General features: G+C 51.6%; 2 protein-coding genes across 4 annotated transcripts in view; one reads left to right on the forward strand and one right to left on the reverse strand.

Moving 5' to 3' along the window:
- WDR37 (WD repeat domain 37) overlaps positions 1-1,619 on the reverse strand; it is a 42,110-nt gene extending 40,491 nt beyond the window's left edge. For 2 of the 3 annotated variants that reach the window (XM_047755257.1, XM_047755255.1), the window contains exon 1: positions 963-1,140. The gene's annotated coding sequence lies outside the window, so the exon portion shown is untranslated. Of the gene's footprint in view, positions 1-962; positions 1,141-1,439 lie in introns of those variants that run through there. The other variant, XM_047755256.1, reaches the window with a different exon arrangement.
- An 8,071-nt stretch (positions 1,620-9,690) lies between these two features.
- IDI1 (isopentenyl-diphosphate delta isomerase 1) lies at positions 9,691-12,896 on the forward strand. The gene is made up of 5 exons (XM_047755295.1): positions 9,691-10,040; positions 10,268-10,440; positions 10,690-10,782; positions 11,307-11,437; positions 12,328-12,896. The coding sequence occupies exons 1-5, from the start codon at positions 9,892-9,894 to the stop codon at positions 12,643-12,645; spliced, it is 864 nt and encodes a 287-aa protein (XP_047611251.1). The 5' UTR covers positions 9,691-9,891; the 3' UTR covers positions 12,646-12,896.
- Positions 12,897-16,617: the final 3,721 nt, after the last annotated feature.

Here is a 16,617-nt window from a genome sequence, read left to right on the forward strand (position 1 = left end):
AAAAAAAAAAAGGATATAATTTGCATGTGGCCCTTAAAAATACAAAACGTGACTGAATTTCCACAAGAAGGTAGAGTTTTTCACAGCACTTCACTGTGAAAACACCATTACCAAATTCCTGGCGGCCAACACCAACTGCTGAGGGTCAGCAACGAGAGGCGGCCTCGGCGGTCTCCCCTAGGTCACCCTGCCGAAAGTGCCCAACTGGGGACCTAGGCCAACGCTCGGAACACAAGCTCACCGATTCTGGGGGCATCTCTAACAGGAAAACAACCAAGACTGTTTACAGATCTCAACAGTGGAAAGAATGGGATAGAATCGAGGATGAAGTTAACAAGTGTAGAGTTTCCTTCTTAGGAAAACCAGGACTGGAGAATTCAGACAGCTTATCTGTACCCCTCGGGGAAAGGAAGTGAGGGTGTTAGCTCCAAGTCAGGGCACAGCAGGTGCGCACGGCTGCCCAGAGCCCTAAGAAGAAGGGCACTCGCTGAGACCTCAAAGCGGGCACTTTGCAAGGACGCGAGGCTGGACGTGGACCCGCAGGCAGCTCCTGCCCAAGGTCGCGGCGACCCTGCCGACCGCCGCAGGCCCGCCCCGGGGGCGGGGAGCACAGAGGCACGGCTGCCAGGGCGCGGGGCGCGCGGCCCCAAGGCGCCCGGAAGGACCCTCCTCGCAGGCCGCCCGGGGCGCGCGCACCAACCACATCTACGACCCGGGGGGTGTCGGGGTAGAAGTCTGGGGCGCGGGGTCAAGAGGCCGGGATCGGGCTCGGAGGGGTCGGCGGTCGCGGTCCAGACTGGGGACGCGGGGTCCCGCGGCGCGCAGGTCGGGGGTCGGAGGGCGTGGGGTCAGGGGCACAGGGCCACCCCGCAACACACAGACAAGCCCCGCCCGGCGCGAGGCTGCTGCCGCACACACCAGGACTGACGGTCCCGGGCGGAAGACAGCGGGCCTGCACTCACCTGTCACGCCGCCGCCGAGCAATGCCAGCCGGGCCGTGCGCTGCCGCCCGTGGGTTCCCAGCCAGGGGGCGCCGGGACCTATGCGGACGTGCAGGACACCAAGTCTCCCCGGCCCTGACGCGGCCCCAAGACCCGGCAGCCTGACGCCCCACGCTTCCGGCGCCGGAAGTCCCGGCCCCACCTCCTCCCCGCGCCGGAAATCCCGCCCGGCATCCTCCACACGCAGGCGCCGCAGGAAATCCCGCCTCTGGCTAAGCAGGCATGGCCGGAAGTCCAGCCCCCTGCAGAAAGTCCCGCGCGTCACCTGAGCCGGCCTGGGTCCCCAAGTGGACAGCGGCTGTGGCAAAGTCGTCGAGGCGTTGCGCGAACTCGTGACCACCGGGCCCTTGCCCGAGGGATAAGCGCCCCTCTGAAGACCCCTTGGACGGCCAGGCGGCGCCGGGAGACCCAGGGCGCTGAAGACCCGCGGGTACTCACCGCGGCGAAGGCGCGCGGGCGCCCCGAGCAGGCGCCAGTCCGCGTCCATGGGAACCAAGATCGGGCCGGTGGGAACGGCCGTCCCCACTCCTCGCTACCGTGTGTGCCGCAGCCGCTTCCCGGGCGGCGCGGGCGAGGCGGCTGCGCACGGAGCCCGACGGAGTCTGCGGAGGGTGACTCACCCGCTGCCGCCTCGGGTGTGAAATGTGTGCTCGCCATTGGCTACAGAGACGAACAAAGGCAGCCGCGCGCTGCGAAAGGTGGGACTTGAAGGCCTGCTGCCCTTGGTCTAGTTTGGAAAAATCGCAGAGGGCGCAGTAGTCCTCGGCTCTGCGAACAGCCACTTGGACGTGTAAAGACCAAGTGTGGCGCAGGGAGCATTTTCCTTCTTTTAAAAAATAAAGCGCATTCAGATTCAAGAAGCACCTATGATTTTGCGCAGGAAAACAAATTTGGCGTATTTTGGTATCCAAATAGCCGAACGGCTTGTAGAACAAAACCTCAAGTAACTTAGTCATTGAGCATAACAATAAAAACTTATTACTAGAATCATTTATAAATGTTCAGCTAAGGATTGCAAAGGTTGTGGCTAACAAGTAACAATTTTATTTCGGACCTAGGGTGCACATGGCATTCTGTTGGGCATGGGAGCCTATATATAGACTGCTCCATCATCTCCACCTAATTCACGTGCTAATACATGGTTTGGTTTCGCAGCCACAAAAGTTACTAAATGAAATGACTGCATAAAGAAGTGTCACAAAACTAAGAAGGGAAAGGAATCAATATTTTGAGGGCCTGCTGTCTGCCAGTCACTTCACCTATTTGGTAACTTGTTTAATCCAATAAAGTAAAAATTATTTCATTATTAGAGAAATGCAAATCAAAACTATAATGAGGTATCACCTCACACTGGTGAGAATGGTCATTATCAAAAAGTCAACAAAGAGTAAATGCTGAAGAGTGTGTGGAGAATAGAGAGCCCTCCTACCCTGTTGGTAGGAATGTAAGTTGGTGCACCCACTATGGAAAACATAGGGAGTTTCCTTAAAAAAACTGAAAATAGGGAGTTGCCCTCTGGCTCAATGGTTAACGAATCCAACTAGGAACCATGAGATTTCGGGTTCAATCCCTGGCCTCGCCCAGTGGGTAAAGGATCCCAGGTTGCTGTGAGCTGTGGTGTAGGTCGCAGATGCAGCTTCGATCCCCCCCATACACCCCCCGCCACCACCCCATTGCTGTGGCTCTGGCATAGGCCCGTGGCTACAGCTCCATTAGGCCCCTAGCCTGGTAACTTCCACATGCTGTGGGTACAGCCCTAAAAAAAGAAAAAAAAAATCTAAAAATACTGATACCGTATGATCCTGCAATCCCACTCCTGGAAAAACAAGAAAACTCTAATTCAGTAAGGTATATAGACCCCAGTGTTCATAGCAGCAACAACCAGGCCACAGAAGCAACTTAAGTGCTTAAGTGTCAACAAATGAATGGATAAAGATGTGGTATATACATATATAGAGAGAGTAGTAATAATGAAATAATGCCATTTGAAGCAACGTGGATAGACATTATCATACTAAGTGAATTCCTAAGTTAGACAAAGACAAATATAACACATGTGGGATCTAAAATATGACACAAATGAACTTATTTACAAAAGAGACTCAAATAGAAAAACTTACATGACTTACCCTGTGGCTCTGTTGGTCAAGGATCCAGCATTGCCCTGAACTGTGTTATAGGTCGCAGATGCCACTCCGATTTGGTGTTGCTGTGGCCATGGTGTATCTTTAAATTTTGATCGTGGTCAGAAAAATCATAATGGAAGCTGTATGCATATCCACTTCAAAACAGTTCAAGTTAACTTTCCATATTAAGAGGTGAATGCTCATACAGCAGAGCAGGTTCAGAGGCATGGAATGCTATACATCCCGACTTCTGCCATTGTAGGTGAATTCTGTGGTTTAATCATTCTGGACGCATTGATGGCTTCCGGTAAACACGGGTTAGGTTAAGTCATTAGAACAGCCTTTGCCCATTGGGATTGGCAAAGCCTGTGTTCAGGATTCCTGTGGGCAGACAGGCTGTGTGGAAAATGGAGCCTGGGGAGTTCCCGTCGTGGCGCAGTGGTTAGCGAATCCGACTAGGAAGCCTGAGGTTGCGGATTCCAGCCCTGGCCTTGCTCAGCGGGTTAAGCATCTGGCGTTGCCGTGAGCTGTGGTGTAGGTCGCAGACACGGCTTGGATCCCTGGATCTCAAATTGCTGTGGCTCTGGCGTAGGCCAGAGGCTACAGCTCCGATTAGACCCCTAGCCTGGGAACCTCCATATGCCGCGTTAGCGACCCTAGAAAAGGCAAATAGACAAAAAAAAAAAAAAAAAAAAAAAAAAAAAGGAAAATAAATAAAATAAAATGGAGCTTGGGCCGTGTGGGGGCTGCACTTGGGCTGGAGAAAGCCTGGCAGTGGGGATGCTGGGCCTGGGAGAGCTTTGTCGGGCTCCATGCTGTGCACTGTAGGACAGCAGCCTCCCTCAGATGTACCCCTAACGCCACTGGCCCCCCTCCCCACGCGGCCGTGACACCGGATGCCAAGTGTGTCCTGGAGGACAGTGTCACCGACAGTTACAACCACAGTCCAACAGTCAGGCCGCACTGCACGGGGAAATTAACCAAAAAAAAGGACTAACGTTCACGGTAAATAGATCTGGATTCTGGAACGTGTGTACCTTCATACTGAAGCTGCACCTTGACGAGTGCACTTTTAAACCCCCTGCCATACATTTCTCAGATTTGAAATCTTAAAACAGCTTTACTATCCCTGAATGCTATGTAATAAGTAACGCAAACGATAAAACTTTTCTTACAAAGCTAAATGTTTTATAAATTCAATAGAAAAATCCCTTTCTTTTGAGCCCTGAACAGTTAATCTCAGGCAAGATCGTGTAGCAAATAATTAACTTTATTGAAAAATAAAAATAAACTACCACGTTTCCTTGTCTAGTTTGTTAAAATCTTGATACAGTAACAGCTTAACCTGCCTGTGGTAGCTTAAACATGGTAAAGAACACACAGCTGCAGAATACATTTTTAAACATTTCTAGTTCTTTCCTGGGAACGTCAAAGCTGAAAGACACTTCTAACCAATGTTGCTGTGACTCTGGCAGAGGCCTGAGTCCTGACTAGGACGTGAGGATAGGAGCAAGCGGGTTCCATCCTTGGTTGGCCTCACTCAGTGGGTGAAGGATCCAGCGTTGCTGTGTCTGTGGTGTAGGCTGGCAGCTGCAGCTCCAACGGACACCTAGCCCGTGAACTACCAAATGCCGTGGGTGCAGCCTTAAAAAGAAAAAAAAAATAAACAAAAAAATTCGGTGTATCAATAATTTGATAAGAACGAGACTGACTTGTCTCAAAAGAAGTGATAGGGCCAAAAGGAAAAGCATTTTTTAAGTGCCAGGAAAAATGTTTTTTTCAACCTAGGATACTGTGTCCACCAAAAACATACTGCTAGCATGTTGTGTAATTTTTACTATATTACGTAATGTTAGTTAAGTAGTAACGTAATAAGTCAACATTGTTCTGGCATCGAGACTGGAGACTCTCCTCCGATCTGTGCTGACATGAAGACTCAGTATTGGAGGGTAGGGTCAGGCCACCAGGGCCCACGTGGGTGACTCACAAACTGGCAGAGCGGCCGCACCTCACCCACAGCCACGTGGTCAGCACCCAGCACAGGGACTGAGGAGGCAGGACGTCCATGTCTGGCTGGGTCAGGTCCCTGCCATGGAGCCCCCACAAGCCTATGGGGACAGAGGGATATTCAGGCCCAAGGCTACAAAATTTAGCTAAACCCAAGGTCTGGGCAGTTAGCCTCTTCGAGGAAAACGAAGGTGTTCTCAGAGTCTGTGGGTCTGGTTCTGTTTTCTAAGTTCATTTGCGTCGTCTCACAAGTTCCACACGTACACAATATCATGTCCCTGTTTGTCTTTCTGTGTCTGACTTCACTCAGTGATCTCTGGGTTCATCCATGTCGCTGCAAGGCGACGCCGCACAGGTCATGGCAGCGCCGTGTTCCACCGCGTGTTTGTACCACACCCTCGACATCCATTCATTTGCCCGTGGGCGCTTGTTTCCGGGTCTCGGCTGTTGGGAACGGCGCTGCAGTGGACGCTGGTGTGCGCCTATCTCTTCAAATCACGGTTCCGTCTGGAGAGAGGCCCAGGAGTGGGAGTGCAGGGGCGTGTGCGGTTCTATCTTTAGTTTTCTGAGAAACCCCCTCCTGCTCTTCACAGCGCCCACGCCACTCACACCCTGGGTGGGGGTTCTCAGCGGACTAGGCCAGTGGTGTCAGAAGCAGGACTCCACCCAAACCGCCAGAGTCCGAACGGGCTCCTACACCTACCTCGTCCTTCTTCTCTACGTCATTACTGCGGAGTGCAGCACGAGGGCGTCATTTTAGCAAGCGTACATTCAATCTTGGGTCTCAGGACTCAGCTCTGTGCATTCCAGTTCATCTTTAAATTGGATCTGAGTCGGAGTTCCCGTCGTGGCTCAGTGGTGAACGAATCCAACTTGGAACCACGAGGTTGCGGGTTTGATCCCTGGTCTTGCTCAGCGAGTTAAGGATCTGGCGTTGCCGTGAGCTGTGGTGTAGGTCGCAGACACGGCTTGGATCCCTGGATCTCAAATTGCTGTGGCTCTGGCGTAGGCCAGAGGCTACAGCTCCGATTAGACCCCTAGCCTGGGAACCTCCATATGCCGCGTTAGCGACCCTAGAAAAGGCAAATAGACAAAAAAAAAAAAAAAAAAAAAAAAAAGGAAAATAAATAAAATAAAATGGAGCTTGGGCCGTGTGGGGGCTGCACTTGGGCTGGAGAAAGCCTGGCAGTGGGGATGCTGGGCCTGGGAGAGCTTTGTCGGGCTCCATGCTGTGCACTGTAGGACAGCAGCCTCCCTCAGATGTACCCCTAACGCCACTGGCCCCCCTCCCCACGCGGCCGTGACACCGGATGCCAAGTGTGTCCTGGAGGACAGTGTCACCGACAGTTACAACCACAGTCCAACAGTCAGGCCGCACTGCACGGGGAAATTAACCAAAAAAAAGGACTAACGTTCACGGTAAATAGATCTGGATTCTGGAACGTGTGTACCTTCATACTGAAGCTGCACCTTGACGAGTGCACTTTTTAAACCCCTGCCATACATTTCTCAGATTTGAAATCTTAAAACAGCTTTACTATCCCTGAATGCTATGTAATAAGTAACGCAAACGATAAAACTTTTCTTACAAAGCTAAATGTTTTATAAATTCAATAGAAAAATCCCTTTCTTTTGAGCCCTGAACAGTTAATCTCAGGCAAGATCGTGTAGCAAATAATTAACTTTATTGAAAAATAAAAATAAACTACCACGTTTCCTTGTCTAGTTTGTTAAAATCTTGATACAGTAACAGCTTAACCTGCCTGTGGTAGCTTAAACATGGTAAAGAACACACAGCTGCAGAATACATTTTTAAACATTTCTAGTTCTTTCCCGGGAACGTCAAAGCTGAAAGACACTTCTAACTAGTCACTGGGTGGCTCGAGTAGAGTCTTACGCCTGTGCTTGTATGTGCTATTGACAGCTCTTACGAGAATGCCCCCCTCCCCCGAGACCTGGTGACCCCCTTAGGACACCTTCTTCTTTTTTTTTTTTTTTTTGGCTATTTCTTGGGCCGCTCCCACGGCACAGGGAGGTTCCCAGGCTAGGGGTCGAATCGGAGCTGTAGCCACCGGCCTACGCCAGGGCCACAGCAAGGTGGGATCCGAGCCGCGCCTGCCACCCACACTGCAGCTCACAGCGATGCTGGATCGCTAACCCACTGAGCAGGGGCAGAGACCGAACCCGCAACCTCACGGTTCCTAGTCGGATTCGTTAACCACTGCGCCACGACGGGAACTCCCCGCCTTCATCTTTTTAAAGCCAACTGGCTTTCAAATCCAGTCTCCACAACATAAAACCGGTAGCTGGTGCACAAGCCACCGACAACAGGCACAGAGCAGAGAGCTGGCCACCTAGGAACCTTTTCGCTGCCATACCCCATACCCTATCGCCCGGGAAACAGAAAGGAGGGCTCTGGGAGGGCCTGTCCTTCTCTCGGCCCCGGCAAATGGGCACAGGCACCCGGGGCAGGACAAGTGGCCTCTTCACTCCCCACTTCCTGCTTCTTCAATCCTAGACCTGTGTTCCTTGTTTGTGCACGTTTCCATAACCTGCCAGGATCGACTATGATGGGAGAAATAAAAATCACGAGAAAGACAGTAAATGAATAACCTGCCAGACACCTTCCTTGTCTACAATTAGACCCACTCATCACCTACGTGCTTTAGACCCCAGCTTGACTCTCCACGGGACTGTCTCACATTCGTAAAGCCAGCTGTGCGCATGACCGCCGTGTGTGAGACGAGGACACCGTTCTGGGGCCCAGAGCAAATCCTGACACGCACGCCACCCTGGCCTGTCCAGTCTTCCCAGTGCTCAGTCCTCCCTTCTTGCACCACGTCCACTAGTAAATCCCCTAGATAAGCCCAAGTGTCCCTGTCCTCCACCGTTCCTTAACCCAGGCTGCCCCCGGATCACCTGCCTGGTCACCCGTTCCCACGAGGGCCTCAGCGTCTGGCAGCAGCGGCTAGTCAGGCTTCATCGTTGCCCTCTGCTCAGAATGCACGGAAGAAACACCCCTGCTCTGGGCACTCGCTCTGCAGCCTGAGGCTCCTCGCCGTTGCTGAGGGGAACTGGCTGGGCAGGCTCGTCACACGCCTCCTCCTTCTCAACCACTTTTCCAGATAGAGCCCCTTTTCTCACTTTTCTCAGGACTGCTCGGTATCGCCTGCTCGGTATGGTGCGGCCTGGCTGGTCGGCCCCGCAACGCCTCTGCCCTGTACCCTCTGCCCCCCTTCCTGCTGCTTCCACTGCTCAGTGGCTCCTGGGAGGCAGGCCCTCCACCCAATGCCTGCCCCACCGGGTGTGAGCCCCGAGAGGGTGGCGGTTTGTTACTCTCTGCTAACTTTTTAGTTTGAACAGCCAGTCTCACACCTAAAGAAAAAAACCAAAGGACAGGATCTCGGCACCGGCATATCTGAAGGTCGGCGGCCAACCTCTGGCAGAAGTCATGACCCCTCACCCCCTGCGCCGCAGCGTGCACTTCCTAGCAGAGCCTGCGGCAGATGAGCACAGAGGGGACAGGACGCACACTTCTCTCCAAATCCCAGGTCCTGCTCAAACGTCCCCAGTTCTCAAACCCGACTGTGAACTTTCCCTCCCTGCCTCCCGCTCAGGGCGCCTGATCCAGGATCGTACCTGCGGTGGGACTAGTCCCTGAACCCGGAGCAGTTCCCTGGCCTCTGCTGAGGGTCCACACCAATGGACGTCACAAAACGTTCCCTGTCGTATTGGTTCCCTTGACTGGATTCGAATTAAACATTTTGGGGAAGAGCACTCCATCCCTAACAGCGTTCTTGGGGAGTTCCCACTGTGGCTCAGTGGGTTAACAACCCGACTAGTACCCATGAGGATGGGGCTTGGATCCCTGGCCTCACTCAGCGGGTTTAGGACCCGGGGTTGCGGTGACCCGCGGTGTAGGTTGCAGACTCGGGTGGGACCCAATGTTGCTGTGGCTGTGGTGTAGGCCGGCTTGCTGCTCTTCCAATTCCACCCCTAGCTGGGACTTCCACATGCCACTAGTCCCGCCCTAAAAAGCAAAAATAAAAAGAAAGAAAGAAACAAAACAAAACAAAACAAAACACGTATAGTTATCAGAGGGGGAAGAAGTGAGGGGAGGACTACCTTAGGATTTTGGGATTGATAGACACAGAAACCTTTGCAAAATGGATGACAAAGTTCTCTACTTGGCACAGGGAACTGTTCAACACCTTGTGATGACGATAACGAAAAAGTATGTACATTTACGTGTATGTCCCACTGAATCACTTTGCTGTACACCAGAACCTCAGCACTGTAGATCAACCATCCTTCAATTTCTTAAAAAGCACTGAATTTTCGAGGTTGAATTCCCACACCTGGCGGGAGGGGGCCTGCTCACGTGCAGAGTCCATCGCAATTCAGAGAACCCAAAGCCCCGCGCAGGCGCCCCCGACACCGCAGAGCGCCGGCGTCCAGGGACTTCTGACGTCAGCACGTCTCGGGCGCGCAGATTGGCTGGCTGGCGCGGCCAAGGCCGAGGGCCCAATGAGCGAGCGGCCGCTCGCCCCGCCCCTTCTCTCCTCGGGCCCTGGGTCGCTCCGCCAACGAGCGGCCGCCGCTTAGTCGCCCAGGGAGTGCGCCGAGAGGAACTGTGCCTTGGCCTGGTGGCCGCTCTGCGACCCACGGTCCGGCGAGAGGCACCTAGAGTGCCGTGCGTGGCGCCACCGCGCGACCGTGACGTCAGGCGCGGGCCGGCGCGCCATTGGCCGGCGGGCATGTGGCGCGCTCTGGCGCGAGCAGGGGCGATTGGGAGGGCGGTGTTGGGGGGCGCGGCTCGCGCGGGGGGCGGGCCCTGCACTTGGGGGCGGGGCCTGCGAGAGAAAAGCGCTGCTGAGCGGAGTCCCTGCGACGGCGGGCCGCTGAGGTTCGGAGGCTGGGGTCTTGCTGGGGAGACCGCGTCCGGGGCTCGGCGTCGGGCCTCTGCGCGCCGAGGGGGCGGCTCTCCCCCTTACCTGTTCGGGGAAGAAGCCGGAGGGTCGGAGCCTCGCGTTGGGGCGGGGGCGGGGGGCTGGTGGGGGCCTGGTGGGTGGGGTGGCGCTCCGCCGCAGGGGAAGCGTGGCGCCAGCCTCTCCGTGCCGCCTCTGGACCCAGGTCTCCAGGAGCGCGCGCGCGTTCGCCCACGATGCCCGAGATAAACACGGACCATCTGGACGCGCAGCAGGTGCAGCTGCTGGCGGAGATGTGCATTCTCATCGACGAGAACGACCGCAGGATCGGGGCGGAGACCAAGAAGAACTGTCACCTGAACGAGAACATCGAGAAAGGTGCCTGCGCGGCCGGGGCTGTGCTCCTGACCTCCCGCCGTCTCCCCTCTGATGGGCGCCCTGGAGGAGCACAGGGCCCGGGAGGGGACCCCGTTTGTCCCCCTCCCCTTACCCCGCCCCGGGGCTCGCGCTCCTCGGTCCGAGCCTTGCAGGGGAGGGAGCAAAAATGGCAGCAGGCTATTGGTATTCTGAAGCCAAGTGGAGAAAAACGAATGATTTTTAACCAAGAGGTATCTCTTTTGCTTTCAGGATTATTGCACCGGGCTTTTAGTGTCTTCCTGTTCAACACTGAAAATAAACTTCTGCTCCAACAACGATCAGATGCCAAAATTACTTTTCCAGGTTAGTGTGCTCAATACACAGTGTTTTGTTGGGAGCTGTATTTAGTTCGGCTTTGTCAGGTGGAACTTACTGGTACCTGGATCAAAAAAGAAATTTTGTGAATGACTTAGTTTTATATGGGTGCAGTCTGAGAATACAGTACTTAAGGATAAAAACTGCTAGGCATGTGTAGACACATAAGTAGTTTGGAAAGTTGTGTTTTATATTTCTATAGTTCTGGTTAAGAGCTTAATAAAAACATATCTACACATGTCTTTCACAGAATGTTTGCTGATGCCCATTATAACAGATTAAGAAGTCCTCAGGAATCATTTCCGTTTTCTTTTCTTCTTCTTCTTTTTTTTTTTTTTTGTAAAGGCCGCACCTGCAGCACATGGACGTTCCCAGGCCAGGGATGCAACTTGAGCCTCTGTAGAGACACCACCAGTTCTGGACCTTTTGTTAGTTTTAAAACTCAAAGTTGTCTTAATCTTCCTGATCTCCCTTGAACACAAGTTAACATCCCCTGTGTCAACGTGTTCCAGGTTGTTTCAGTAATGCTTGTTGCAGCCATCCACTAAGCACTCCAGGAGAGCTTGAAGAAAATGACGCGATTGGAGTGAGAAGAGCAGCCCAGAGGCGTTTAAAGGCTGAACTGGGCGTTCCTATGGAAGAGGTAAGCACCTGTACCAGCTGCGATCGACAACACCTGAGAACAGTGCTGAGGGAGTTCCAGCAGGTTAAGGATCCAGCCTTGCGGCTGCTGTGGCACAGGTTCAGTCCCAGCCCAGGAATTTGTTTCTACATGCTATGAGGGCAGCAAAAAAAAAAAAAAAAGTCTTTATTACAATTTTAAATTCAGGTTTCTCTCTCTACTTTATAGAGTCTTTAGCCCAAGAAAGACTGTTGAGTAAAGGTTAAATTTTGATGTCATAATACTTGTATTTAACTTAGTAACGAAAAGCACCGATCTCTCTTTTCTTTTTTTTGCCTTTTCTTGGGCCGCTCGCGCGGCATATGGAGGTTCCCAGGTTAGGGGTCTAATTGGAGCTGTACCCGCCGGCCTACGCCAGCCACAGCAACACGGGATCCGAGCCGCGTCTGCAACCTACACCCCAGCTCATGGCCACGCCGGATCCTTAACCCACTGAGCGAGGCCAGGGATCACCACCTCATGGTTCCTAGTGGGATTCGTGAACCACTGCGCCATGACGGGAACTCCATGTTCCCTTTTAGTAAGACCTAAATGAATAAAGTATCTTTTATCTAGTTAAACTGGCTAATTTCTTCTACCATAAAGTAATAATAATATATGAGGGAGAAGGTCACACTTCTAGTTTTAAATACAGTTTTTTCAGTAAATCAACGTCTGTTGTTGGCCCTGTGGAAAAAAGTTCAACACCTAAAACTTTAATACTGTTTCCATATATTCGTAGAAGATGGATGTTTCAAAGTCATCATTCCTAAACCAGTTCTGTTGCTCAAGGTCTTCCCTGGAATGTGGGTTGATTTAGATTACTTTTCTATTGTTGAGATTTTGAAGGTGTTTGAGTCTTTCTGTCCTAGGTTCCTCCAGAAGAAATCAATTACCTGACACGAATTCACTATAAGGCTCAGTCGGATGGTATCTGGGGAGAACATGAAATTGATTACATCTTGTTGGTGAAGAAGAATGTAACCCTGAATCCAGATCCCAATGAAATTAAAAGCCACTGCTACGTTTCACAGGAAGAACTAAAGGAACTTCTGAGAAAGGCAGCCAGGGGTGAAGTTAAGGTGACTCCGTGGTTTCAGATGATTGCAGACAGGTTTCTGTTTCACTGGTGGGATAACTTAAATCATTGGAATCAGTTTGTTGATCACGAGAAAATACATAGAATGTAAACGCGGAGATGAACGCGTGTAAAGTACCGACGATTCCTCTACTGAAAGCTGAAGATTAATTTCTTAAAAATTTCGTTCCCCATTGGAACTCTCATTGGAAACAATGATATTTCACAACCAGAATTTGTGTGGAAAAGAATTCTTAATTCTGTATCCTACACCCCATGTATGTGTACTGCTTTTTGCCAAAAACATTTCTGAGAGATGTTTGTAAAAAAGAGAGCAAATAAACTTAATTGAGCCTATCTAAATAACAGGGTCATGACAAATTTGAATAAGTGAAGCTCTTCATTTTTGAGATGTTGTTATAAACATTTTCAGAAGACTGGTAGAGCCTTTAGCCATTTGCCAGCTACTTGACATAGCTTTAAATTTTTTTATGGCCCAAAATCTGTATAATGGAACCTTTTTGCTTCACCGCTTCGAAGTGGTTCACAGTAACTTTCCATATTAAGAGGTGAATGCTCATACAGCAGAGCAGGTTCAGAGGCATGGAATGCTATACATCCCGACTTCTGCCATTGTAGGTGAATTCTGTGGTTTAATCATTCTGGACGCATTGATGGCTTCCGGTAAACACGGGTTAGGTTAAGTCATTAGAACAGCCTTTGCCCATTGGGATTGGCAAAGCCTGTGTTCAGGATTCCTGTGGGCAGACAGGCTGTGTGGAAAATGGAGCCTGGGGAGTTCCCGTCGTGGCGCAGTGGTTAGCGAATCCGACTAGGAAGCCTGAGGTTGCGGATTCCAGCCCTGGCCTTGCTCAGCGGGTTAAGCATCTGGCGTTGCCGTGAGCTGTGGTGTAGGTCGCAGACACGGCTTGGATCCCTGGATCTCAAATTGCTGTGGCTCTGGCGTAGGCCAGAGGCTACAGCTCCGATTAGACCCCTAGCCTGGGAACCTCCATATGCCGCGTTAGCGACCCTAGAAAAGGCAAATAGACAAAAAAAAAAAAAAAAAAAAAAAAAAAGGAAAATAAATAAAATAAAATGGAGCTTGGGCCGTGTGGGGGCTGCACTTGGGCTGGAGAAAGCCTGGCAGTGGGGATGCTGGGCCTGGGAGAGCTTTGTCGGGCTCCATGCTGTGCACTGTAGGACAGCAGCCTCCCTCAGATGTACCCCTAACGCCACTGGCCCCCCTCCCCACGCGGCCGTGACACCGGATGCCAAGTGTGTCCTGGAGGACAGTGTCACCGACAGTTACAACCACAGTCCAACAGTCAGGCCGCACTGCACGGGGAAATTAACCAAAAAAAAGGACTAACGTTCACGGTAAATAGATCTGGATTCTGGAACGTGTGTACCTTCATACTGAAGCTGCACCTTGACGAGTGCACTTTTTAAACCCCTGCCATACATTTCTCAGATTTGAAATCTTAAAACAGCTTTACTATCCCTGAATGCTATGTAATAAGTAACGCAAACGATAAAACTTTTCTTACAAAGCTAAATGTTTTATAAATTCAATAGAAAAATCCCTTTCTTTTGAGCCCTGAACAGTTAATCTCAGGCAAGATCGTGTAGCAAATAATTAACTTTATTGAAAAATAAAAATAAACTACCACGTTTCCTTGTCTAGTTTGTTAAAATCTTGATACAGTAACAGCTTAACCTGCCTGTGGTAGCTTAAACATGGTAAAGAACACACAGCTGCAGAATACATTTTTAAACATTTCTAGTTCTTTCCTGGGAACGTCAAAGCTGAAAGACACTTCTAACCAATGTTGCTGTGACTCTGGCAGAGGCCTGAGTCCTGACTAGGACGTGAGGATAGGAGCAAGCGGGTTCCATCCTTGGTTGGCCTCACTCAGTGGGTGAAGGATCAAGGTTGCTGTGTCTGTGGTGTAGGCTGGCAGCTGCAGCTCCAACGGACACCTAGCCCGTGAACTACCAAATGCCGTGGGTGCAGCCTTAAAAAGAAAAAAAAATAAACAAAAAAATTCGGTGTATCAATAATTTGATAAGAACGAGACTGACTTGTCTCAAAAGAAGTGATAGGGCCAAAAGGAAAAGCATTTTTTAAGTGCCAGGAAAAATGTTTTTTTCAACCTAGGATACTGTGTCCACCAAAACATACTGCTAGCATGTTGTGTAATTTTTACTATATTACGTAATGTTAGTTAAGTAGTAACGTAATAAGTCAACATTGTTCTGGCATCGAGACTGGAGACTCTCCTCCGATCTGTGCTGACATGAAGACTCAGTATTGGAGGGTAGGGTCAGGCCACCAGGGCCCACGTGGGTGACTCACAAACTGGCAGAGCGGCCGCACCTCACCCACAGCCACGTGGTCAGCACCCAGCACAGGGACTGAGGAGGCAGGACGTCCATGTCTGGCTGGGTCAGGTCCCTGCCATGGAGCCCCCACAAGCCTATGGGGACAGAGGGATATTCAGGCCCAAGGCTACAAAATTTAGCTAAACCCAAGGTCTGGGCAGTTAGCCTCTTCGAGGAAAACGAAGGTGTTCTCAGAGTCTGTGGGTCTGGTTCTGTTTTCTAAGTTCATTTGCGTCGTCTCACAAGTTCCACACGTACACAATATCATGTCCCTGTTTGTCTTTCTGTGTCTGACTTCACTCAGTGATCTCTGGGTTCATCCATGTCGCTGCAAGGCGACGCCGCACAGGTCATGGCAGCGCCGTGTTCCACCGCGTGTTTGTACCACACCCTCGACATCCATTCATTTGCCCGTGGGCGCTTGTTTCCGGGTCTCGGCTGTTGGGAACGGCGCTGCAGTGGACGCTGGTGTGCGCCTATCTCTTCAAATCACGGTTCCGTCTGGAGAGAGGCCCAGGAGTGGGAGTGCAGGGGCGTGTGCGGTTCTATCTTTAGTTTTCTGAGAAACCCCCTCCTGCTCTTCACAGCGCCCACGCCACTCACACCCTGGGTGGGGGTTCTCAGCGGACTAGGCCAGTGGTGTCAGAAGCAGGACTCCACCCAAACCGCCAGAGTCCGAACGGGCTCCTACACCTACCTCGTCCTTCTTCTCTACGTCATTACTGCGGAGTGCAGCACGAGGGCGTCATTTTAGCAAGCGTACATTCAATCTTGGGTCTCAGGACTCAGCTCTGTGCATTCCAGTTCATCTTTAAATTGGATCTGAGTCGGAGTTCCCGTCGTGGCTCAGTGGTGAACGAATCCAACTTGGAACCACGAGGTTGCGGGTTTGATCCCTGGTCTTGCTCAGCGAGTTAAGGATCCGGTGTTGCCGTGAGCTGTGGTGTAGGTCGCAGACCGGCTCGGATCCCGTGTTGCTGGGGCTGTGGTGTAGGCCGGCGGCCACAGCTCCGATTGGAGCCCTAGCTTGGGAGCCTCCATGTGCCGCGGGAGTGGCCCAAGAAACGGCTAAAAGACAAAATAAATAAGTAAAAAATAAAAATAAAATAAAATAAAATGAATTTGGGTTTACAAATATGGCTTTGGTAGAAATATATAAAAAAGGTGATACCGTCACAAACAAGTCTGGTTACTCCAGGAGAGACTTCGACACCAGAAAGCCTGACTATTCGACTCACCACATCAGAAAGGAAGCTTTTGATAACTTTACTATGTGCGCAAAAACAGCTTGACATTCACCACCTACTCACCTGAAGCAAAAACCCAACCAAACCCGAACGCCTGGATCAGACTGAGCACCTCGAAGAGACGTCCTTAACGGCGCAACTTGAGCTCGTCCTTGAGGGTGAGTGGTGCCAGCCGCGCCGGAGGGTCCAGGGCTGGCTGGTGCCCGTGACCCACACGCCTGGCCCCACGCGTGGCAGCGCGGACCCACCATGTTTCTGGGGGCCAAGGAGCTGAGGGAGGACCTCTGTGCCCCCACCACGCTCCCGAGCGGGGGCATCCGTGAAGCTGCTCCACGAGGGTCAGGTTACAAAGCACCGGAGTCTCGCCATCTGTGCTGCGGCTGCATCTCACGCCTCCGCAGGAGGCCTTCCCAGGAAGACGGAAGGGACGTCTCTACCCACCGGGAAGAGGT

Source organism: Phacochoerus africanus, chromosome 12 (genome assembly GCF_016906955.1).
Source record: "Phacochoerus africanus isolate WHEZ1 chromosome 12, ROS_Pafr_v1, whole genome shotgun sequence".
Classification (NCBI taxonomy): domain Eukaryota; kingdom Metazoa; phylum Chordata; class Mammalia; order Artiodactyla; family Suidae; genus Phacochoerus; species Phacochoerus africanus.

Excerpts from the sequence above, each read along its gene's own strand:
- IDI1 (XM_047755295.1), top strand. The coding sequence starts at position 9,892 with ATGTGGCGCGCTCTGGCGCGAGCAGGGGCGATTGGGAGGGCGGTGTTG. Across the intron at positions 10,041-10,267 it reads TGCGACGGCGGGCCGCTGAG|GTCTCCAGGAGCGCGCGCGC; the intron begins GTTCGGAGGCTG and ends CTCTGGACCCAG. Across the intron at positions 11,438-12,327 it reads TGGGCGTTCCTATGGAAGAG|GTTCCTCCAGAAGAAATCAA; the intron begins GTAAGCACCTGT and ends TTTCTGTCCTAG.